The following is a 26,131-nucleotide window of genomic DNA, read 5'->3' as shown; positions in this document are numbered from 1 at the left end:
ATCTTCAACCTCCTGCCATCACCTCGCAGAGAGGGAAGGGGAACTCGTGCAGTCTCGGTCGAGCTGCTGCCACTCCTCGACCTCCGGCACGCCTTGCTGAACCGCACGCTCTGCCATGTCCGCGCTTCTCGTTAACACCATCTCGGTCTCCCCTGCCGCCCCAAGGCTACGCTCCTCGCGGCCCGCCACGGCACGGTGAGCAAGCGCTCGCCACTGGTGTCGTGCTGAAGCATCCGGCGCCGGCGGCGACAGCGTCTACAGGCCGGGGGCGTCCGCGGCTCGTGGGTGTCGGACTACGACCTGTACGAGCTGCTGGGCGTGGAGCGGTCGTCGCCGTAGTCAGAGATCAAGGCGGCGTACCGGTCGCTGCAGAAGCGGTGCCACCCGGACGTAGCCGGCACGACGGGCGGGCACGACATGGCCGTCGTCCTCAACGAGGTGTACGTGCTGCTCTCCGACCCGGCTGCGTGCCTCGCCTACGACCAGGAGCAGGCGCCCCGCTCCGAGTTTGCCGGCTACACGGGCCGCCCGCTCTACTCTTCCTAGCTCGGCCCCGAGTCCGTCTATGACCGCGCCCGCGCCGTCGCGCAGTGGGCTGACGACGAGGATAGGATCGTCGACGCCATCAACACCTGCCCCGTCGACTGCATCTCGTACGTAATTTATTTATTTAAGAATTGATTCTTCATCCGTCCATGCCCATCATTGATCTTTTGATTCCCAACGGTTCCTGATGCATCATCCGTTCATCCAGGACGGTGGAGAGGTCGGCTGACGGCTCTCGAGTTCCTGATGTTCAAGCAGCCGCACGGCAGAGTTCGTGTCATCGAAGGCAACGCCGGATTTCCGTTCATCCAGGATGGCGGGAGGTTGAAGACGAAGCTGACATATGAGGCCCACGCGTCAGCGATGGGAGAGAGAGAAGCAGCCGGAGTACATAGGTCATTTCGCATGCTCTTCTCAGGCTCGCGCCCATCTGACGTGCCACATCAAGGAAAAAAAAAACTGTTTGCGATGGCAAAATATGCAGGGGCGACGCATGAAGATGGCGGAAAAAAAAAGTTAAAAATCCCGGCCTTCAGGGGCAAAACGACGGACCGCCCTCCGCCCTGACCTCCCCTGCGGCAAGCGAATCCAAGTAGGAGTAGGCGGCTATGGCGACGACGGCCGCAGGGTACGGCTGCTGCGCGGCTGGGCTGCCGCCCTCGGCGTTGTTGCCGGGGATCCTTTCGTCCCGCCGGGAGCCTCCTCCTCCTCACTTGTCCCTTGTGGCCTCCTCCTCGAAGTTTAGCGCACCGGCACCGCGGTGCGCTCCGTTCCATCTACTTCTCGGCTCGGCTCGCGGGACGCGGGTTTCTAAGCTCGTCTCTCGGCCTGCAGGTTGAGAGTTTCGTACCATCCAAGGAGGCTCGCTTCCTCCTCCCGTGAGGTCAATTCGGACGTGGTGCCGTCGCCAACGGTTAGGGCTCTCTCTCCTTCCTCTCTATGATGTTTTCAGATCGTCAGGGGTGAATTGATTTGGGTTATGGATTGGAATTATTTAGTGGAGGCGATTAGGGAGTGGACTGGATTAGGTAGCCACCAGCAATGGGGGAAACAGTAACTGCTTGGGTTTTTAGACCACTGATTATTGAAATTGGATAACTAATGAGATTCAGCCTGATATGTTGGTGTAGGTTGCTAGCTATTCTAAATCAACTTGATGATTCATATAGTCAGAATAATTGTGGTTTTCTAGCATCATATCTTCTTTGTCCATTGGCTGATTGGCTTTAGTAAACTATATATGAACACGTTTTGTAAATTGAAAATTTGCTAGGTTGATAGCATACATATGTGAAAATTATGATAAAGAAATAATGATAAGGTCTTGCATTTTGTGTATAATTCAGCGGTTTATTGTATGAAAGACAATGTAACAAATTGCTTGCTGATTGAGGAACAAACTAGATTCAGAAATGAGTAATAAGTGCTCAATTCACTGGCAGATTGAATAGTAAAGCGGCAAACAACAGACTAGTTTGTAGGCAAGAATGTCCTAAATGTAACTTCTGTTTGTGTGATGTTTCAGGAAGCCGCTGTTGATATAAAGCTTCCTAGAAGAAGCTTGCTTGTTCAATTTACATGCAATGCATGTGGTGAAAGGACCAAGCGCTTGATAAACAGAGTAGCCTATGAAAGTGGGACAGTTTTTCTTCAGGTAAACCTTGTTCTGTGCTTTTATTTATGTGCAAAAATGCAAACTCCAAACCTACTGCTTTGCTCATTTTGGATCGCTGTATGAGACAAGCCTGCATTCGTATGATTGATGTTTTCTTACGCATGCTGTAAATATGTTCTAACATACACTATGCAAACAGTGTGCAGGGTGCCAGGTGTACCACAAGTTTGTTGATAATCTTGGTCTAGTTGTTGAATATGATCTACGAGAAGAAAATGAGCTACAAGGAGAAAATGTGGTGAACCCCAATTCTGAAGATTGATCTGTTGTGAGAAGCAGTGTCGGTATGCAAAATGCCCTGCAGTCTGTAGGTTTTGACATCATTGATTGTTTATAAAAAAAAATGATATTTTAAAGTTGCTGCATATACTCGTCTGAATAGACTTTACAATGTGTGGTTCTATGAAGGAAAGAAAGGATCATAATACCAGAGTACTCAGCAGTTTAAAAATGACGTCTTATTAATATCAAAACAGTACATTTTTGGAAGATTATTTTGGCACTAGCGTCGGGGAATACTAGGGTACCTGAAGAGGAGTAGCTAATGACCATAAACATTAACTCATCCGAGCAGTCAAGAGCGCGACTACAGCTCCAATCGAACCCCCGGCGCGCAAGCTCCGCTTCTTCTGGCCTCTGGGAGAGGGCACCGCCTCGCCCCACCTTTGGGTCTGCGTTCCACCTCGTCCGACCCTTGGGTCTGCGCTCCACCTCGTCTGACCCTTGGGTCTGCGTTTCGTCTCGCCCGGCCTCTAGGGAAGGACTCCGCCTCGTCTGAACCCGAGGCCGCGGGCTCCGCCTTGCCTGACCCTTGGGCCTGCACTCCGCCTCGCTCGACCCTTGGGTCTATGCTCCGCCTCGCTCAACCCTTGGACCTGCGCTCCGCCTCGCCCGACCCTTAGGGTCTGCGCTTTGCCTCGCCCAGCCTCTGGGGGAGGACTCCGCCTCGCCTGACCCCGAGGCCACGGGCTCCGCCTCGGCCGACCCTTGGGTCTGCGCTCCGCCTCGCCTGACGGAGACCCATACCGCCGTAAACCACTCTAGGTCCAAGCGTATGGACCTGAGTCAAAGCTCTGACACCAGGGAAGAGACCGACACGCCCCGATGTAACCCGTGGCCTTGACGGGCCATACCGGAGGATTCACATCAAGAACAGCGTCGGGCGTACCGGTGCTATCCTGCCTAACCCCCGTACGAACACTGACGGGCGTGTCAGTTCCCCACGACATTCGCCAGGACGGAGTTGAAAGGGACCGTGACGCCTAAGAGGGGGGGTGAATTAGGCAACTTAAAACTCTAACTCTAAACTATGACCTCTTTTTCTACCCTTAGCAAAACTTATGCAAAAGATAAACTATTTAAATGTGCAACTATGATTTTACTAGTATGTTGCTATCTCTACCGCAAAAGGAGTTATGCAACCTAGGTTCCAAACCTATCAACTAGCCTATCACTAAGCTAGGAAAGTAAAGCACACACCAAGATTGCAATGTAAATGCGGAAGCTAAAGAGTAAGGTAGAGATATGCAAACTCCCGTCGACAACTCCGGTATTTTTACCGAGGTATCGAGAAGCGCATAATCTTTCCCCTAGTCCTCGTTGGAGCCCCTCGCAAGGGCCAAGCTCCCGGTCGGATAACTCCATGGATAGCCTCGGGCCTTCCCCACACGCAAGTGGGTCTCCGACGTGCCTTTCGACAAGCCTCTCCCGGATGCTCCCCGCCGTCTTCACTATCAAGCTTTCGGCTGAAACGCCACGGGCCTTGTTCCCTCTGATACACGGTGGCAGCCACACCACAAACGCGGTTGGTATGATCTCGCAAGACTACAAGCCCCTTCGATGTACAACAATGGTGCGCGTAAGCACCGAGTGATAAGAGGTGTGCAAACCTCACTAAACACTAGGCCTAAACCTAGAGCAAGCGCATAAGCGGTGGTCTAATCAACCTAAGCACTTTGTAAAGCACCTACGCTAATCACCTAATGAATCACTAAGCACTATGCAAGTGGAGATCACTAAAATGGTGTATCAACACCCTTGATATGTTTCCTCAGCTCTCCACCTCTCAAATGGCCGGTTGGGGGGTCTATTTATAAGCCCCATAGAGAAAGTAGTCGTTGGGGACGAAACCTAGCTTTCTGCTATCGACCGGACGCTGCTGTCGTCCTGACCGGACGCGTCCGGTAGTCCCGACCATTGGAGCGCGCGCGTTGATCGAACTCTGGGCCAAGTCCGGTCTCACTCGATCGAATGCGTCTGGTCGCGCTGGCGTCGCTCTAGAACCTCTCTAGACTCGATCAAACGCTGTACTTTGTGCGTCCGGTCGTCCAGTGCCGCTACGTCCGATCACGCTGAAAACATTGCCGTGATGAAGAACAGTGTCATCGGTGCATCCAGTCACTGCTTCGCTCAGCGTCGGGTCACAGCTGCTGACGCCTGCTGTTGCTGAGCAACTGATCGGACACGTCTGGTCCCTATAAGGGCCACGTCCGGTCACCTCTGCCGAGCTCGTTTCTTTGCGATCTTGCGTCCGGCTTGATTTCCATCTTCGTGCTTGGACTTTGCTTGATATCTTGAGTCTTCTCTTGTGCTTCTAGGGTCTTGCTTAAGGCGTTGATCATCGGATCATCATGTCCCTTCGTCCAAGTCACGTCTTGCACCCTATTGAACTACAAAACAATTACTTGCAAATTTATTAGTCCAATTTGGTTGTGTTGGTCATCAAACACCAAAAACCAAAGTAAATGGACCTAGGGTCTATTTTTTTTACAATCTCCCCCTTTTGGTGATTGATAACAACACGACCAAAGCAAGTAAATAATAAAATTTTGGAATTTAAAAACTATTTACTTGCTAGGATGCAATGCAAAGGGCAAGGTTATATGATGCTAAAAGATACTACATGTAAACATCTTTGGAAACTTATCTTGCCCTTGCAAATGTTCTCATGTGGCATTATGGATTTAAGCCTCCCCCTAACTACATAATCCTCTATCCTCCCTTTCTCGGACCATTACCACTTGTAAATTATTATGATCGGGCTTGCTTTTGGTCCTACAAATTCTCCCCCTTTGGAATCAAACAGCGAAAAGGAAGACATTAGTAGCACAAGGGAGGGTCAAACTTTGTGATCCTTTGTATGTGGAGTGGAATAGGTCACAAAATTTGACTCTTACATTACATAGACTAAGTTCCCCCTAAATATATGCATACATATGACGGAGAATGTAGTTTATGCATAATTGGCAAATTAATGCTCAAGGGAGTTTAATCTATATAATGCATGGAGAAAGTATATAAATACCAAAGTGAAATCAATATGATGATATCGGTTTAGAAATACCACATGTGGAAACCAATTTGATTTATACCACTTGCAATAGGTGGTGGATATTTGAAGTATGATGCTTAACTCCGGGAACTCCATTTTCCTTGCAATGAGACTACTACACACATGATAAGCTTAAAAAGGTGTTAGTCTCAAAGCATCCAACTTGTAGAGTAACCTCCTCCTAAATTTGTGCACACAAGTATGGAATACTTGTAGGAGACATGCACATTGATTTTAGAATAAAAAATACCACTTGAAAGATGACATCACATGAATGTGAGAATCATTTTCGAAAGTGATATTCGGGAGAAATTATCTACAATTTGGACTTTGGCACATATTAGATGAACAATTGTAAAACAAGCTATGTGTCGTGCTCCTAAATAATTTAAACCATGTAGGTTTGCTCCAAAGGTTAAGAATGAAACCGTGCAAGCCTACCATAAGATATACCTAGTGTATGCAAGACAAAAGATTAAACATGCAAATGCAAACCTAGGCATGAAAAGGAACTAGATGCTAATTGAAATTGCAAGAAATTAAATCTAGTTACCTAACATGGGAAGGGGAATTTGGGTCCATAGTATTCACTAACCCACTTGGCAATTTCCTTGTCCATAATGATGCACCCCATGAAATGCACCCCAAACTATACCAAGTCTCCAAATTCCCTGAAGTCCATCGAACTTCTCACTTCCCTTTAGGGATCCAAACTTTCTTGGTGCTCTTCATGTTGGAAATGATATCCTTTGGCACCCAAAAGCGTTTGACCCCATTGTTGACTTGCTTGTTCACCTTGATGGCCACCACCTTGTCATTTTTCTTCTTCTTTAATAAGTATGGTGTGGAGGCCTTCTTGTCCACCTTATTGGTGTATGTGTTGGAGAGCTTGCTTGTTTCCTTTTTGTTTTTCTCTTTCTTCTTAGCTCCTCCCCCATTCTTCACCTTGCACTCATAGGACTTGTGACCTTCCTTGTGGCACACGTAGTAAACCACGGTTTGTCCTTCATCAAGCTTCTTCACTCCTTTGACGGTGTTATCTTGATGAAGTTGGGCTTGCACCATTTTGCCTTTTACTTGAGTCAAGTCCTTGGTAAGGTGAGCCACTTCTTGCTTGAGTTGCTCATTCTCTATTGCAACCTCTTGTGTTCATGTATCTACAACAACTTTCTCAACACAGACTTGGTTGCACAAGGGTGAGTCTAAACATAAATCATTGCAAGAAGTAGAAGCATCCTTTTTAGGCATGTCAAAGATAAAACTTTTCTTTTTAGGTGCCTTGGTGAGGGTTGTACCGACGGCTTCAAGATTAGCAACTTTATTAGTTAGCTCATCACAATGTTGCACATGGTTTCCATTTTAGCAAGCAAACTTTTATAAGCATCTTGTGAGCTAGCTAACTTTTCTTTTAATTTTTTATTTTTCTTTACAAGTTGCTCATCATTGATTGTGCATGCATTTGTTGTTGCACTAGCCTCAAGTTGCTCAATTTTAGTAGATAGTTCAATATTGAGATTAGCAAAAGTCTCATATTGTTCAAGCAAGGTTTTATATGCTTCTTGTGAACTATCTAGCTTTTCTCGCAATATTTTTAGCTTCTTTTTGTTGGCTAGTGCGAGCCTTAGCATATTTAAGATTTTCTTGCACAAGTTCATTAAGAGAAGGCATTTCATCATTACTATCACTCTCACTAGAGGATGAGCTTTTGTTACCTCGTGCCATAAGGCACACACGAGAAGAGCTTGATGATGAGTGCTTGTGGCCTCGCCTCTTGTGATGGTCTTTTTCTTCACTTGAAGAATCATCCTATGACCTTATTGATGTGATGGCTTTGTCCTTGCACGCCTTCTTCTTTGTCTTGGATGTGGGCTTATTTGGACAAACTTCCACAAAAGTGCCCCAACTCGCCGCATCCATAGCATCCTTTCTTTCTTTGCTAATTTCTTTGATTGGTGAAGATAAAATCTTGAATTTGGATGGACATACCCTTGACATTGAGCCTTTGAATCATCTTATCCACCTTATTGATAAGTTTGATTGATTCTTCATCATGGTCGGAGGTGGAGGGGGAAGATTGATCATCATCACTTGAATCTACATCATCATCACCATCCTCATCTTCTTCTTTATCTTCACTTGAGGAGCTTGAGCTTGAGCTTGTCTCAACTTGCTTGCCTTTCATCTTCTTTTTCTCACTACATGCGAGAGCTTTGCCTTTGCTCGATGACCAGGCTTCTTCTTGACCCATCTTCCGTGACATTTCAAATGCCACCATCTTGTCAATGACTATGGTTGGGGTCATGGTGCTCAAGTCCTGCATGTTGTGAAGGATGGTGATGATGCTTGTATATTTCTTTTGTGGTAGCACGAAGATGATCTTTCTCTTGATGTCTGCATCATCTAGCTTTGTTAATCCTATTGAATGGAGCTCATTGATAATTAGATTCAAACAAGAATACATATCACGAACAAGCTCATCATCATTCATTTTAAAGGAATCATAATTTTGTTTAGCTAGACAATGTTTTTGCTCACGGACATTAGTTATGCCGTCATGGAGCTCTTGGTGTTTTAACTAAATTTCATGTGCTGTATTTAAAGTGAACACTTGGTTAAACACATCCATGCTAAAAGATTCAAACAAGTAATTTTTAGCTCTAGCATTGAAATAAATTTCTTTTTCTTCACTCTTTGTAGGTTTATCGGGATTCTTAATGGGTTTCATCCCGTCACGAGTGACTCTCCAAACACCCAAATCTACCGCCTAAAGATGACAAGCCATTCTAGCTTTATAGTAGGGGAAGTTAATGCCATCAAAGTGCAGAGGCCTAGAGGTATCCATCCCAACCACTCTAAATAGCATCGGCTCAACGGCGGTGAAGCCAAATGTCCAAATTGAGCCAACCATCTCTGATACCAATTGAAAGGGACCGTGACACCTAAGAGGAGGGGGGTCAATTAGGCAACTTAAAACTCTAACTCTAAACTATGGCCTCTTTTTCTACCCTTAGCAAAACTTATGCAAAAGATAAACAAGCTAAATATATAACTACGGTTTTGCTAGTATGTTGTTATCTCTACCGCAAAAGGAGTTATGCAACCTAGGTTCCAAACCTATCACTAAGCTATGAAAGTAAAGCACACACCAAGATTGCAATGTAAATGCGGAAGCTAAAGAGTAAGGTAGAGATATGCAAACTCCCATCGACGACTCCGGTATTTTTACCGAGGTATCGAGAAGCGCGCAAGCTTCACCCTAGTCATCGTTGGAGCCCCTCGCAAGGAATCCCTCGCAAGGGCCAAGCTCCAGATTGGGTAACTCCATGGATAGCCTTGAGCCTTCCCCACACACAAGTGGGTCTCCGACGTGCCTTCCGACAAGCCTCTCCTGGATGCTCCCCGCCGTCTTCACTATCAAGCTTCCGGCCAAAATGCCATGAGCCTTGTTCCCTCTGGTACATGGTGGCGGCCACACCACAAACGCGGGTGGTGTGATCTTGCAAGACTACAAGATCCTCCTATGTACAATAATGGTGCAAACCTCACTAAACACTAGGCCTAAACCTAGAGCAAGCGCATAAGTGGTGGTCTAATCAACCTAAGCACTTTGCAAAGCACCTATGCTAATCACCTAATGAATCACTAAGCACTATGCAAGTGGAGATCACTAAAATGGTGCATCAACACCCTTGATATGTTTTCTCAGCTCTCCACCTCTGAAATGACCGGTTGGGGGGTCATTTATAAGCCCCATAGAGAAAGTAGCTGTTGGGGGCGAACCTTAGCTTTCTGCTACTGACCAGACACTGCTGTTGTCCTGACCAGAAGCGTCCGGTCATCCTGACCGTTGGAGCGAACGCGTTGATCGGACTCTGGGCCGAGTCTAGTCTCACTCGATCGGACACGTCTGGTCGCGCTGGCACCGCTCTGGAACCTCTCTAGACTCAATCAGACACTGTACTTTGTGCGTCTGGTCGTCCAGTGCCACTGCGTCTGGTCATGCAGAAAACATTGACGTGACAAAGAACAGTGTCATCGATGCGTCCGGTCACTACCTCGCTCAGCGTCCGGTCACAGCTACTGACGCCTGCTGTTGTCGAGCAACTGATCGGACATGTCTAGTCCCTATAAGGGTCGTGTCCGGTCACCTCCGCCGAGCTTGTCTCTTCGTGATCTTACGTCTGGCTTGGTTCCCATCTTCATGCTTGGACTATGCTTGATATCTTGGGTCTTCTCTTGTGCTTCTAGGGTCTTGCTTAAGGTGTTGATCATCAGATCATCATGGCCCTTTGTCCAAGTAACGTCTTGCACCCTATTGAACTACAAAACAATTAGTCCAAGTTAGTTGTGTTGGTCATCAAAAACCAAAAACCAAAGTAAATAGGCCTAGGGTCCATTTTCCTTAGAGGAGTGGAGCGCCATGACCGGCATATGATGCCTACGCATGGTGCTATTGACGGACAGGACCACGACGCGAAGCCGTCTCTGTTGACATCTACAGGGTCGACAGGACCCGCATGAAGGAGAAGAAGGACCCGGCAATCCTGAACACCTTTGGCTCTCTCTCTCGTTCTTCTTTTTTCCTCCGCTATAACCTATGCTTTCCCTTGGCCTATAAAAGGGAAACTTGGGTGTCCCATAAGGGGATTGCAACACATCACATCGATTCAGGCTAGATCCGATCGAACCATCATGAACCCATCGAACCCCGAACACATGGTCGAGTAGCAACCGAGCTCTCTCAGCACCCGTTCACTCTTTCTACCAGAGACTTGGGACCTATCACTCTCTCGCCCATTTGTAACCCCTACTATGAACTTTTAGTGCTAGTAACATGAGTAGCGGCAATGAACTAGACGTAGGGACATTCTGTCCGAACCAGTATAAACCTCGTGTTCTCTAAGCAAACCATCAGAGCCAGATGCGCAATATTAGAAATTTACTTGTAGGTGGCAACTCAAAACACTGACCTCCACACTAGGCCTTAGATGGCTAGTCACAACCATAGCTGGGTTTCGATGAGGCCGCATGACACAACCTCTTACAAGTAAATGTGACCTGGTGTGACTAGCCATCCGACACAACCTCTTACAAGTAAATGCGGCCTTGGCACGTGTGCTTTGGGGACTTGGACTTCATCGTCATGATGGAAGGAGAGTTGGTGTAGGCTCCCACCGCTGTCCAACGTCTCCACTCCGCCAGCCTTGGCGCAATCGCCGAGGCGCTAGGGGAGCTACAGCTACACACACCGGAGGCCTGCGTCCCCGAGAGCGACTAGCTCCTCGGCTTTGATTATGGGAGCTTAGAGCGCCAGCTCGGCGCCTTCCTAGGACCCCGACCATCCCGAGAGGACCTGCGCCACCTTACCTTCTCGTTCACCAACGTCATGGCACAGCTTGCTAGGGGAGAGCCCCTATCCCCGGAATACCTCCCCCGGAGCGCCACGATAGCTTGCCGGAGGAGAGATGGGTAGGGAGCAGCAGGATGCCCCACGCGGGTTATGCCGACCCCATCATGAACGATGGACCCGGATTCTACTCGAACATGTCCGGTAAGAGCTTTCTGAACCTGTCACTCGTGCCATCAAGGTATGTCCTGCGCCAGCAGGTCGCCCTTAATTTGCGCATATTTTCTCTTATCAATTTCGCTATCAAGCCCCCAACCCCAGCAATGGCAAGGGGTCGGGCCTCACTTGGGGGCTGGCAAGAGTATCTATTCGCTAGAAATTCTTTATGTCCAACCCCTTCTTACGTTAAAAAAGTAGAAGCAAGGTGTGCAGAAACAAACTCTAAGTAAAACTGGTCGGACTACAAGAAACCTATGCCCTAGCGGCTACGACATTTTTGCTCACCAGCGTGATCAGAGTTTTTGTCCCTACACCCTGAGCTTTAGCCTCTGCCTTCTTAGGAAGGGTTTGGAAGGGCCCACCTGTGGAATCTCCATCGAGGAGAGGCCAGCAGGTCACCCAAAGTCAATCGAACGGCTTTGACCACTGTCGAGAGACAGGTAGGGAGCAGCAGGATGTCCCATGTAGGTCACACCAACTCCGTCATGAATGACGGACCTGGACCCTACACAAACATATCTAGTAAGAGCTCCCTGAACCCATCACTCGAGCCATCGAGGTAACTTTACCAACCCCCACTTTACTTTTCTAGTACATGAGCATTCATTCATCCATTCTCATGCATGCATTCATACATTCATTCATTCATACATTCATCCATACATTCATCTCATACATCCAAGCATTGCATATGCAATTATTGCATCACAACGCTTCGCGTCGTGTCACAAAGTGGTAGTCGTCTCATTCGACATGAGCGTCGATCGACCGAGGTTCGAAGGCCGACCCACGAAGGGCTCGAGGCCGCCTCACGTCAAACAGAGCCAGGGGAGAAAAATGGAGATGAGCCCCAGCGACCCTTGCCCGACCCCGCTCAGAAGCGGATAGGGACATCTCGACCTTTCTTGTTTGATCCTAACCTTGAGCCAAGCCCACAAAATCTCCATCAAGGAGTGGCCAATAGGCCACCTAAGTCGCTCTCCAAAGCGACACAGGCATCTACCCGGAGGTGGGTAAAGGAGCAGTGGAATGCCACAAGAGGGCTATGCCAACCCCGTCAGCGAACGATGGATCCAGATTCCACTTGGACATGCCTGTTAGCTAGCTCGCCGAGCGCGATGCTCGAGCCATCAAGGCAAGTGTCATTAGCTCAGCCCCTCTAGTTGCAGAAACCATGGATGGGGTGATGCATGATATTTGGCCGACCCCTACCGACCCCAATGGGGCCCAGGGCTAGAGCTGCCCAACCCTAACTCAGGAATCCAACTGACCGGGGTTTGAAGGGCTCAAGGCCACCTCATGTCGAACAGAGCCAAAGGAGAAAACATAGATGAGCCACAGTGGCCTTTGTCCGACCCACTTAGAAGCGGACAGGGTCATCTCAACCTTCTTGTTCAATCCTAACCTCGAGCCGATCCCACAGAATCTCCATCGAGGGGAGGCCAGCGGGCCACCTGAGTCGCTCTTTGGAGCGACACAAGCATCTATCGGGAGGCGGGTTAAGGAGAAGTGGAATGCCACATGAGGGCTATGCCGATCCCATCACGAACGACAGACCCAAATTCCACTCGAACATGCCCGTTAGCGAGCTCGCCGAGCGTGTCACTCAAGCCATCAAGGCAAGTGACGTCAGCTCAGGCCCTTCAGTTGCGGAAACCATGGACGGGGTAACGATCATAGAGACGAGCCGAGCCTCGACCGATCGGCGCTACGTACAGGGGCTCAAGAAAAGTTGGACTCATAAGAAGACCAAATACGTGGTCACAGAACGATGGCTCAGATCCTAGGGAGGGGGTACGTACGAAAATAAGAGACGTTTTCTCCTACTAGTTTTGCTATCCTCTCCTCGATCTTTAGTGACACCCAACCCTAGCAATGGTAAGGGGTTAGGTCTCACTCAGGGGCTACTGTCGGGGACCAATACTAGGGTACCCAAAGAGGAGGAGCTAATGACCATCAACATTGACTTATCCGAGCAGTCAAGAGCATGACTATATCTCCAACCGACCCCCTAGCGTGCAAGCTTCGCTTCTTCCAACCTCTGGGAGAGGGCACCGCCTTGCCCGACCTTTGGGTCTATGTTTCGCCTCACCCAACCCTTGGGTCTACGCTTTGCCTCGCTCGGCCTCTAGGGGAGGACTCCGCCTCGTCCGACCCTTGGGTCTACGCTCTGCCTCGCCCGACCCTTGGGCCTACGCTCTGCCTCGCCCCAACCTTGGGCCTACGCTCCACCTCGCTAGACCCTTGGGTCTATGCTTGGCCTCGCTCGGCCTCTGTGGGAGGACTCCGCCTTGCCCGACCCTGAGCCCACAGGCTCCACCTTGCCCGACCCTTGGGTCTGCTGTAGGGTCGAGATGGCGGACTAGAGGGGGGGTGAATAGTCCTTTCTAAAATTAATAGCGTTGGCTAACCAAAACAAGTGTGGAATTAAAACAATTGGTGTAGCCAAGACTACACCCCTCTATCTATGTTCTCTAGCACCTTGCAAAGATCCTAATTAAGCAACTAAGGTGCCGAGCTAGCTAGAGCTCACCTTACCAATTTTAGAAGCAAGGTCACACAAGCCTATGCCACTAGTACTTCAAGCAACGAGGGAGCTCCTATACATGCTAGTAAGCAAAAGCACAAAGCCACCTAAGCTCACTAGCAATGCTCAATAACAAGGCAACCAATGCCAAATTAGAGAGCGCAAATACTTAGCTACTCAAACTAAGCAATGTGACTAACAAGGTTACACAAACTAAATTAACCATGCAAGGGAGCTACTTCTATGCTACACAAGCAAGAAGGTAACTAGTGAGCTACACAAGCTAACTAATTACAAGAGCAACTACACAAGCACAATGTATATGAAAGTAATCACAAGCTTGTGTAAGAGGATTGCAAACCAATGGGAAGAACAATGTTGACACGGTGATTTTCTCCCGAGGTTCACGTGCTTGTCAACACGTTGTCCCCGTTGTGTCGACCGCTATAACACCTCTAGTGTTACGAGCTCGTTTAGCACCAAGATTTAGGCCTAAGAAAAATTTCTAAAACGAGTTTCTTGGATTTTTTTTATTTAAAAACATATTTGAAGTGATAAGGGAATCAAGTGTGACTCAGTTTTGTGGACTCGAATAAATGCCCAAGTTCAATTACGCAGTGCGTAAAGACATTTAGGAATGTCAGACAATAATTCTAGCAAATAGATAGCGAACGGTTTGTTCTATTAGATTAAGCATGAAAAGCATTTTTATAAACAAAATAAAGTATAACTTGTATTTAGTACTTGAATAAATCTGGGGCACAAGTTTAATAGATGAAAAATGCAACTCTTGTTTTGGTGAGTAAAAGTTACTCAATAGTATATATGATAGCTCAGAAATCGAATCCGAGATTTAAACTAGAACTTTTCGTTCAGTCGGCGAGAAATTGGATTTATGTTCGAAAGGTCAATTTTGGTGAATTTTGTTGAGTAAAATAGTTCAATAGTGCTTAAGTATTTCGCTCCTATGGGTTAGTATGCAGTATGGGCTAGGTCATGATATACTTGTTAGTTGAAATCAATAGGATTTAGATCTTTTGGTGTTGTTGACGACGTATCGCTGTTCACATCCGCGCTGCGTCGTCTCACATGGAGGCAGGCAGCCAGCAGAGCCACACAACGCCCTTGTGTTCAGCTACTGTCTGATCTCTCACGTCCTTGCTGCTGCAGCTACTGTCCTTGTCTCACTGCCGTCCTAGCCGCTTGAATACAGTGGCGTGTTTTTGTTTACACCAAAATTTGGAAGGAGTCTCATAGGGACTTAAAAGCTCCTAAGATTATGTCATCAAGGAAGCAATTGCGTGCAGATCGGAATTAGCTGATTTGAATGCAGCACCAAAATCAGCTTTCTTCAGATAACGCCAGCAGATGACGACGAAGGCTACGATTGGTGCCAGGACAAAGCATGTTGGACTCTACAAAAAGAGAAAGAGTAGAGTCCAAGTTATCTTAAATTAGGAATGTTTTCTCGTAGGGCCAAAAATTATGATGAGTCATGCTTAGACAGGAGTTATGCGTAGGTCCCGGGTATAAATATCAAAGCTCGGCTATTGTAAAGGACACACAATCAATCAAATACAAGTTATTTACTTTTTTGGCTCCGGCCACCCCTTAGGAGTAGGAGTAGAGTAGATCTCAGCGAGTTCTTCAGCAAGTATGGCTGCATCGATCCGGTCGACCTCCACTGCTCGAACTAGATTAAGGTCAAGTTATTAGCTCTATCTAAGGGTGGCGTTCCTTCGGATAGATTCATTAAGTTACCGATATTGCTTATTGCTTCCATTGTTTATTTAATTACAGCAATATCACTTTGCCCAATTAGGATTGATCTAGATCGGCCTTACATCTTTATTAACCCATCGTTTGTTAATCTAAACTGATTTAATCCGCACTTTAAATGATGAGTTATGTTTTATCGGCTGTTTTATGTCAATCTTGATCGTGCATAGCGTGCGGTTAAGGCGTGTTTGATCCTGAGTAGATCTATTGCATAGCGAAAACTATTCCATGGCTCATTATCATGGCCTGTGTGATTCTGTCTCACACCCCATTGTTAGCACTATGGAGTGGGGACCATTATTTGGTAGATCTGTTCCTGAAAGGGCACGACCTTAACTGTGCGTTATGCCTGAATCAGTTGTTTTAGCCGATATTGAGCACTTTCACGAACGATTCGCATCACGAGATCGTTGAAGTAGCGATAGGTTGAAAGATATGTTAGCCCCATGATCTTATTATTGTATTATGGCCTGCATGATTCTGCCTCATGCCCCACTGATATTAGTAATAAGTTAGGGTCATCGAGTCTATTGTTGTTTCTACGGCCTGCATGATTTTGCCTCATGCCCCACTGGTCATAGCGATATATGAGATCTAATATGTTTATTAGATTTATATCTATTAAATGGTTGAATGATGATGAATTATTTCTTTCATAAAAAGGGGTTCGGTTACTTGTAGTCATTGGCTTAGCATGAACTAATTACTGTTGATATCTTTTTGTCAGTGACCAGCATTTGTTTAAACAATGATATTCATAATGATAACCGATTCTTCTTACATAACTCCATGAGCTTTAACCGATTTATTCTTATGAATATGCTGGAATCGGATGTTTAGTCGATCTCCTTTCATATGGGCTCTCAGAGACGCACATTCGGGACTGTCTAGCAACACCGGCATGTTCCGCCCTTAATTACTAATAAGCTTTCTCTCCTTGTCAATTGCACGGTCAAATTGACTAGCATGTCTTGGGAGGAGTGCGTAGGATTGACCATCCTTGCGCTGAAGCTGGGCGGATCTCTAGCTCCATCGAGCGGCCCCTTCTAGCTTACTACGTGTGTCCTCAGCACGGGACGAAATTCCATGTCGACACGCATTTCTGGCACACCCGGTGGAACCCCACAATCGTCATGGCGGTTCACAACAACAACGACGTCCTTATGCTACATTATGAAGATCTACCTGATGGGGATAAGGGTATCATCAGCAAAGCTATAGAAGAGTTTTAGAACAAGTGTTTGTTGTCCTACACCAAAACATGTGACAACACAATTGTTTAGAAATTTTCACTACCAAGAGTTCTATTACACGGGCAGACGGAGACAACTGAAGATGAAGACAGGCGTTTCTTTAAGGAAGTTGTAGACAAATCTGTTTATGATGCCATATCAAGCCATAATGAAGCTTTCTTGGACATATTCCACAACGCCATGAGAGAGGCGATTCATGGATTTTCAGTTGGTCAAGGTGGGCCAGCTTATTACAACATTCCAGATCCATCGACCCAAGTGAAAGCTCTAGTTTGGTTTTGGTGAATTGATGAAACCCTAAGTGCTAACTTAGCTTATCAAGTGATCATGAGATAGGTAGCACACTCCAAGTGGTGAAGCAAATTAAGATCATAGCATGATGATAATGATGCCAAAGTGATGATCAAGTGCTCGGACTTGGAAAGAAGAAAGAGAAAAATAAAAAGTTCAAGGCAAAGGTATAAACCATAGGAGCTATTTTGTTTTGGTGATCAAGATACTTAGAGAGTGTGATCACATTTAGGTTTGATAGCCATACTATTAAGAGGGGTGAAACTCGTATTGGAATGCAGTTATCAAAGTGCCACTAGATGCTCTAACTCACTGCATATGCATTTAGGATCTAGTGGAATGCTAACACCCTTGAAAATATTTGTGAAAATATGCTAACACATGTGCACAAGGTGATACACTTGGTGGTTGGCATATTTGAACAAGGGTGAAGAAGTTAGAGGTGAAAAGGAGTTAGTCTCGCTGGTCACAAGGTGACCGGACGCTGGTCCTAGTAGAACCGGCGCGTCCGGTCAGTTGTAACAGCAGAGATGCTGGCGTCAGTCAAATGACCGGACGCTGGGTCTTGAATGACCGAACACTGGAAGGGTGTGTCTGGTCCTGTTGTCGGGTAGCGTACAGAGGCTAGGGTCTCTGACCAGACGATGGCAGGGTCCAGTCGTGCATGACCGGACGCGTTCGGTGGGCAAGATGCATTTCTAGAACCTTACTAGAAACGACCAGACGCTGGTGGATCAGTGTTCGGTCACTTATAGCGCAGCGTCCGATGAACTCAAGTGACCATTGAGATTAGGACACGTGGCTATCGTCGGGCGACCGGACACGGTGGTCCAGTGTCCGATCAACATGACCGGAGCGTTCGGTCAGCTGTGTTGTGCCCAATGAAGGGGTACAATGGCTCTATTTCGTGGGGGTTTCTATTTAAGCCCCATGGCCGATTAAAGCTCATGACTTTTGGCCATTTTCATTGATATAGCAACCTTATGAGCTTAGCCAAAGCCCTCCCACTCATCTCCATCATAGATTCATCATCTTTGTGAGATTGGGAGAGAATCCAAGTGCATTGCTTGAGTATTTTGCATCTAGAGACACTTGGTGTTCGTGTTTCACTGTGGATTTCGCTTGTTACTCTTGGTGGTTGCTGCCACCTAGATGGCTTAGAGCAGCGAGGATAGTTGAGCGGAGGTTGGTGATTGTCTCTGGTTCCGATCATGGTGACTATGAGGGGTTCTTGACCTTTCCTCGGCGGAGAGCTAAAAGGTACTCTAGTGGATTGCTCGTGGCTTGTGTGATCCTCATCTTGTGTTGGTTGTGCGGCACCCTATTGAGGGTTTGGCGTGTGAAGCCAATTAGCGCGTGAACCTCCAAGTGAGTGAATCGCCACAACGAGGACTAGCTTGCCGGCAAGCAAGTGAACCTCGGTAAAAATCATCGTGTTCATCATTGATTCCGAGGTGATTGGTCTTCATTATTATTCATCCTTGTGATTGATTGGTTCTTTCATCTATACGGCGGTATAACTTTCTTGATCACTCTCTTTACATTACCGAAAGTAGTTGTCAAGCTCTTTAGTGTAGCTAGTTATGAGAGCTTGCTTGGTTGGTTGGTGTGGCTCTTTAGTTAGCCTTTGAGAGCACACTAACATAGAGTGGTGTCATAGCTATTGTGTGAATAGATACTATCTAAACTAGAATTGTGGTAGGTGGCTTGCATTTTGAGTAGGCTAGCGCAACACTTGCTTCGCCTTATAATTGTCTAACCATTTTGTTAAGTGTTGTTGTAGAAATTTTATTAGGCTATTCACCCCCCCTCTAGCCATTAGGATCTTTCAATTGGTATCAGAGCCGAGGTCACCGTGATTTGAGGCTTAACAACCTTTGGTGTAAAAATGGCTCAAATCAACAACACCAAGAAGCTACCCCAATTTGATGGCACAAATTATCCTTATTGGAAGTCAAAGATGACCAGACACATCAAGTCAATCAATAGAAAGGTGTGGAAGGTGGTAGAAACCAAAATTGAGATTGGTGATCCAGAGAATCCCACCACGGCCAAAGAAGTGCTTCTCCAAAACAATGGTATTGCTCTAAGTGCTATTCATGATGCAATTGATGAAAGAACATTTGAGCAAATCAAGAATATTGAGATGGCACATAAAGCTTGGAAGAAGTTGGAAGAATCATTTGAGGGTACTCAAGTCGTGAAGGGTGCAAAGGCATACATCCTCAAAGAGAAGTTTGTAAGCTTCAAGATGAAGGAAGATGAGAGTGTGCCGGAGATGTTCCATAGGCTTCAAGTGCTTGTCAATGATCTTAAAGCACTTGGTGAAGAGGTGAAGGACAAGGACTTCTCTCATAAGTTCTTGAGATGCTTACCTTCAAGATTTGACACATTGGTCACTATTCTAGTAAGGAGTGGTTTGAACACCATGACACCAAACCATGTGTTGGGAGACATCATGACCGATGACACATATAGAGATGAAGATGAGAAGGAAGAAAAGAAGGAGAAGAAAGATGAGAAGAAGGATGACAAGAAGAAGAGCATGACATTCAAAGACATATCATCCAAGGGCAAAGCTAAGCAAGAAACATCAAGTGAAGAGGATGAATCTTGGGATGATGATGATGATGAGAAGATGGCTCTCTTTGTCAAGAAGTTTGGCAAGTTCATGATGAAGAAGGGCTACCATGCTAGAAGAAAGAAGTCTTCATCCAAGAACAAAGAAGAGTCAAGAAGGTGCTTCAAATGTGGAAGCAAAGATCATCTTGTTGCTCAATGCCCATACAATAGCGACAATGATGATGACAACAAGAAGAACAAGAAAAAGGACAAGAAGGAAAAGAAAGAGAAGAAGGACAAGATGGCATTCAAGAAGAAGAAGGGTGGTTCATATGTAGTCACTTGGGATAGTGATGCTTCCTCAAGTGATGATGATGATGATAGTGATGATAACAAGACCACCAAGAAGAAGGTTCTTGCAAGCATTGCTATCAATGAGAAGCCTTCTCTCTTCGAATCTTCATCATGCTTCATGGCTAAGGCCACTAAGGTACAATCTTATGATGATGAAAGTGATGAAGAACATGATGATGAAAATGAACATGAAAATGAAAATGATAGTAATAGTGATAATGATGAACCCACTAAAGATGAATTATTTGACATGCTAGAGGATGCTAGAGAACACTTTGACATCAAGAGAAGGGAATGCAAAAGCTTGCGTAAGGAACTAAAAGACCTTAAGCAAGCCTTTAATGAGCTCAATGCATCTTATGAGAGGCTACAGGAAGCCAATGAGAAGCTTGGCAAAGCTCACAAAAAGCTTGAAAAGGCTCATTCCTCTTTGCTTGATGAGCAAAATAAAAAGAAGCATGTTGAAACTTGCAATGCAGGTTTAACTTGTGATATAATTGATGAATCACTATCCATGCCTATCATTGTTGCTCCTACTAACCCTTCTTGTAGCACTTCCACTTCTACCTCATCTAGTAGTGATGGTCTCACTTGTGATGCCTCACTAGTGGTTGAGAATGAGAACCTCAAGAAGGAGGTCAATAAGCTCACTCACACCTTGGCTAAAGCTTATGGTGGTGAGGACCACTTGCTTATGTGCTTGGGTAGCCAAAGAGCTTCTCTCTACAAAGAGGGATTGGGATATACCCCTAAGAAAGGCAAAGCGACCTTTGCTCCTCACAAGACTAGTTTTGTGAAGAACAATGGTCAATTTTGTACTAGTTGCAAGCAAGTTGGTCATAAAGAGCAAGAATGCAACAACAAGTGCAAAAATGCTAATGTATCCTTCATAAAGCTTGATTCATGCTATATGCTTACTAAGGGTACAAATGGTGTGAAGGTTAAGTTCATTGGTAAACCTTGGATGGGCTCAAAGAAGAAAGCCATTTGGGTACCAAAGAGCTTAGTGACTAACCTTTAAGGACCCAAGTAAGTTTGGGTACCTAAAAAGAATTGATCTTCTTTTGTAGGTTAATTACAAAGCCGGAGGAAGGCATTGGGTTCTTGATAGTGGGTGCACTCAACACATGACCGGTGATGCAAGAATGTTCAACTCAATCAACACCAATGGCAATGACGGTTATGATAGTATCACTTTTGGTGACAATGGCAAAGGCAAGGTCAAAGGGCTTGGTAAGATTGCAATATCCAATGACATGAGCATATCCAATGTGTTGCTAGTAGAGAGTTTGAACTTCAATTTGCTATCCGTAGCTCAATTGTGTGATCTTGGATTCAAATGCATATTTGGGGTAGATGATGTAGAGATCATAATTGTAGATGTCTCTAATTTGATCTTCAAAGGTTTTAGATATGAGAATCTATACTTGGTTGATTTCAATGCTAGTGAAGCTAGATTATCTACATGCTTATTCACTAAGTCTAGCATGGGTTGGTTATGGCATAGAAGGCTTGGTCATGTTGGAATGAAACAATTGAATAGATTGGTTAAGCATGACTTAGTTAAAGGCTTGAAAGATGTGTTTGAAAAGGATAAGCTTTATAGCTCTTGTCAAGTCGGAAAATAAGTTGGAAACACCAATCCTAAGAAAAGCATGATGAGCACTAGTAAAGCATTTGAGTTATTATATATGGATTTGTTTGGGCCAACACAATACACTAGCATTGGTGGAAACAAATATGGCTTTGTAATAGTGGATGACTACACTAGATACACATGGGTATTCTTTCTAGTGGACAAAAGTGATGTATTTACAACATTCAAATCATTTGTCAAATGCATTCATAATAAGTTTGAAACAACCATCAAGAGAGTTAGAAGTGACAATGGTAGTGGGTTCAAGAATACTAGAATTGATGAGTTGTGTGATGAATTTGGAATTAGACATCAATTCTCGGCCAAGTACACACCTCAATCAAATGGTCTTGTTGAGAGGAAAAGTAGAACACTCATTGATATGGCAAGGTCTATGCTTAGTGAGTACAATGTGAGTCAATCTTTTTGGGCCGAAGCTATCAACATGGCTTGCTATTATAGCATCCGCCTCTATTGTCACCGATTGAAAGAGAAGACACCATATGAGCTCTTGAATGGTGGAAAGCCCAACATTGCATATTTTTGGGTCTTTGGTTGCAAATGCTATATCTTGAAGAAAGGCACTAGATTAGGCAAGTTTGACAAGAAATGTAATGAAGGATTCTTACTTGGTTATTCCACTACAAGCAAAGCATATAGAGTTTGGAATTTGGATAGTGGTACTCTTGAGGAAGTTCATGATGTTGAATTTTATGAAACCAAGGGTTCACAAGTAGAGAATGAGAACTTGGAAGATGTTAGAGGCATTCAACTTTGAAATGCCATGAAGAACATGGATGTTGGTGAATTGAGGCCTAGGCAAGTGAATGATGATGAAGATGATCAAGTGCAAGTGCTCTCCAACTCAAATGTGCAAGATGATACAAATCAAGCTAGTACAAGTGGTTCTCATGAGAATGAACAAGATCAAGTGGCTAGTACATCATCTCAACCTAATGATCAAGCAATCAAGTTCCAATCCTCCAACCAACTAATGTTGCAAGGGATCATCCATTGGACACTATCATTGGTGATATTTCTAGAGGTGTACAAACAAGATCAAGATTGGCTTCATTTTGTGAACACTTCTCATTTGTGTCATCCATTGAACCAAAGAAGATAGAAGAAGTATTGAAGGATGTTTATTGGGTGAATGATATGCATGAAGAATTGAATAATTTCACAAGAAATCAAGTATGGGAATTAGTAGAGAGACCAAAGGGACACAATGTGATTGGAACCAAATGGGTCTTTAGAAACAAGCAAGATCAAGATGGGATAGTAGTAAGGAACAAAGCAAGATTGGTAGCACAAGGCTATACACAAGTTAAAGGTCTTGACTTTGGAGAAACATATGCCCTGGTTGCTAGATTGGAAGCAATAAGAATCTTGCTAGCCTATGCTTGTGCCCACAACATCAAGCTCTATCAAACGGATGTTAAGAGTGCATTTCTAAATGGCTACATCAATGAAGAAGTATGTGTTGAGCAACCTCTCGGTTTTGAAGATGACAAGAAGTCCAACCATGTGTACAAGTTGAAGAAGGCTTTGTATGGCTTGAAGCAAGCGCCTAGAGCATGGTATGAGAGATTGAGGGATTTCCTACTCTCTAAAGGGTTCACAATGGGCAAGGTTGACACCACTCTTTTCATCAAGAAGATTGGAAAAGATCTATTTGTATTACAAATCTATGTTGATGACATCATATTTGGGTCAACAAATCAAGACTTTTGTGATGAGTTTGGAAAGATGATGGCTAATGAATTTGAGATGTCCATGATTGGAGAGTTAAGTTACTTCCTTGGTCTTCAAATCAAGCAATTGAAGAATGGTACCTTCGTAAGTCAAGGCAAGTACATCAAGGCAGTGTTTTCCTAAACGCTAAATGGTAAACAGTCGGTCACCTACCGTTTAGCCATTATTCGGGCAAAACGCCCCATTAAACGGGCTAAACGGCCAATTAAACGGGGTAAACGGGTGATTAAACAAAAACGGCGCACCACCATGTAGCGTTTACACGGTGTTTAAATGGGCTAAACGGCCGTTTAGGCGAACAGTGCATCAAGGACATGATCAAGAAGTTTGGAATGATTGATAGTAAAGTCATTAGTACACCAATAGGAACCAATGGCAACTTGGATAGTGATGCAAGTGAAAATATGGTGGATCAAAAGTTGTATCAGTCCATGATTGGAAGCCTACTCTATGTGACCGCATCAAGGCCGGATGTCATGTTTAGTGTATGCATCTGTGCAAGATTTCAAGCCTTACCAAATACTTTGGATGCATCTGTGCAAGATTTCAAGCATTATCAACCGTCGAAGCCGAATATATATCCGCCGGTAGTTGTTGTGCACAAATACTTTGGATGAAGGCCACTTTGAGTGATTTTGGAATCAAGTTCAAGAAAGTGCCATTGCTATGTGACAATAAGAGTGCAATCAAGTTGACCAACAATCCAGTTCAACATGCAAGAACAAAGCACATTGATGTCCGCCACTATTTCATAAGAGATCACCAACAAAAAGGGGACATTTGCATTAAGAGTGTAGGCACCGAAGATCAACTTACCGATATATTCACTAAGCCATTAGATGAGAAAAGGTTTTACAAGCTAAGGAATGAGTTGAACATATTGGATTTCTTAAATTTGTGTTGATGCACCCCCACTTATATGACATGCCTCTCCTTCGAGTAATCCAAGGTAAAAGTTGATTGGCATGCATACATCCTTTGCTAAGGACTTACTTAGTGCATCTAGTCATTCCTCACATGTCTTAGGCTCATTTATGAAAACAAATGAATTTGATGCTTGTATGGTACCACTATTGATTCTATGCTTGATTTGATCTAGTGGTAGCATATGACATGTTTGTGGGCTTGTGAACCTAGTGTTTAATCTATAAAATGAGCTACAAGTGTTTAACTCAACATGGTACAAGATAACCCTTATTTGGAGGTATGAAGAAGCTTGTCCTTGGATCAAACTGAGTTAAATATCTTTGGTAAATGATCTAGATTAGACCAAATTTGGAAAAATGATCCTCACCCCATTGATTGACATTGATAATCTCGACCCTACAAGTGGTACTATCTATATTTTAAGTCTTTGTGGTCATTGATGACAAAGGGGGAGAGAGACAAAGATATAAGTGAAACAAAGACATAAGTGACAAAGGGGAGAGATAGTGCGCAAAGATAAGTGAAAAGACAACACAAAGGGGAAGAGAAATAAAGATACAAGTGATAGGGAGAGAACTTAACATAAGAGGAGAGATATGATAAAAGGAAAGAGAGATATGATAAAAGGAAAGGGATCAATTAAAACTTTGAGCACACAAGTAGGGGGAGCAAGCTCATGAACTTGTTTGGTGCATTTGAATGTGCATTTCATATGTTTGCATGCATGACACAATTTCTAAATTTAAAATATCCATGCTTGTGTGATGAATGATAGTTGCAAAAGTGAATGATAAAATGAAATCACTAGATAACTTTCATTTCCAAGTAAGTTTTTACAAGTGGAATCTTTTCAAAGTATGTTTCCTAGTGGTATAAAGCTAACCATGGTGCTAAGGATGGTATAATGGTGCACTCCGATTGGTATCACGCTTCAAAGGTCCATCTTTCATACCTTAGCATCATTTGGTAGATATTGACTCCTATATTTCCTATCTAAGTATACGTGCAAGCTTCCATCCAAACTCTTAGCACATATATAGGGGGAGCAATTGCTACCATTTAGGATTCATGAAACTTATCCATATTCTTTTACACATAGTAAATATGCTTGGGCAAGCAACATGGATTCAATTGAATTTTATTTCATATCTTTGTATAAGGGTTGTCATCAATTACCAAAAAGGTGGAGATTAAAAGCTCTAGTTTGGTTTTGGTGAATTGATGAAACCCTAAGTGCTAACCTAGCTTATCAAGTGATCATGAGATAGGTAGCACACTCCAAGTGGTGAAGCAAATTAAGATCATAACATGATGATAATGATGCCATAGTGATGATCAAGTGCTAGGACTTGGAAAGAAGAAAGAGAAAAACAAAAAGTTCAAGGCAAAGGTATAAACCATAGGAGCTATTTTGTTTTGGTGATCAAGACACTTAGAGAGTGTGATCATATTTAGGTTTGATAGCTATACTATTAAGAGGGGTGAAACTTGTATTGGAATGCGGTTATCAAAGTGCCACTAGATGCTCTAACTCACTACATATGCATTTAGGATCTAGTGGAATGCTAACACCCTTGAAAATGTTTGTGAAAATATGCAAACACATGTGCACAAGGTGATATACTTGGTGGTTGGCACATTTGAGCAAGGGTGAAGAAGTCAGAGGTGAAAAGGAGTTAGTCTCACTAGTCACAAGATGACCGGATGCTGGTCCCAGTGGAACCGGCGCGTTCGGTCAGTTGTAACAGTAGAGATGCTGGCATTGGTCAAACAATCGGACGCTGGGTCTTGAATGACTGGACGCTGGAAGGGTGTGTCCGGTCCTATTGTCGGGTAGCACACAGAGGCTACGATCTCTGACCGAACGATGGCAGGGTCCGGTGGGCAAGATGCTTTTTTGGAACCTTACTGGAAACGACCGGACACTGG

The 26,131-nt window shown here is 44.8% G+C and overlaps 1 protein-coding gene across 2 annotated transcripts; it reads left to right on the top strand.

Moving 5' to 3' along the window:
- Positions 1 to 289: 289 nt before the first annotated feature.
- LOC136529649 (uncharacterized) lies at positions 290 to 2,628 on the top strand. 2 transcript variants are annotated; one of them, XM_066522724.1, is made up of 5 exons: positions 290 to 653; positions 755 to 1,306; positions 1,381 to 1,459; positions 2,072 to 2,200; positions 2,361 to 2,628. In XM_066522724.1, the coding sequence occupies exons 2-5, from the start codon at positions 1,155 to 1,157 to the stop codon at positions 2,481 to 2,483; spliced, it is 483 nt and encodes a 160-aa protein (XP_066378821.1). In that variant the 5' UTR covers positions 290 to 653; positions 755 to 1,154; the 3' UTR covers positions 2,484 to 2,628. The 2 variants fall into 2 exon arrangements, with proteins under 2 accessions (XP_066378821.1, XP_066378820.1); XM_066522723.1 differs by having other exon boundaries at positions 290 to 1,306.
- Positions 2,629 to 26,131: the final 23,503 nt, after the last annotated feature.

Source organism: Miscanthus floridulus, chromosome 19 (genome assembly GCF_019320115.1).
Source record: "Miscanthus floridulus cultivar M001 chromosome 19, ASM1932011v1, whole genome shotgun sequence".
NCBI classification, from domain to species: domain Eukaryota; kingdom Viridiplantae; phylum Streptophyta; class Magnoliopsida; order Poales; family Poaceae; genus Miscanthus; species Miscanthus floridulus.
The sequence above is the reverse complement of the archived record's forward strand: the minus strand, read 5'-3'. Positions and strand labels throughout refer to the sequence as shown.

What these genes read in the sequence shown, in the direction of transcription:
- LOC136529649 (XM_066522724.1), top strand. Translation starts at nt 1,155, where the DNA reads ATGGCGACGACGGCCGCAGGGTACGGCTGCTGCGCGGCTGGGCTGCCG. An exon ending in ACGTGGTGCCGTCGCCAACG is followed by an intron (nt 1,460 to 2,071) that starts GTTAGGGCTCTC and finishes GTGATGTTTCAG; the next exon opens with GAAGCCGCTGTTGATATAAA. An exon ending in GTGGGACAGTTTTTCTTCAG is followed by an intron (nt 2,201 to 2,360) that starts GTAAACCTTGTT and finishes CTATGCAAACAG; the next exon opens with TGTGCAGGGTGCCAGGTGTA.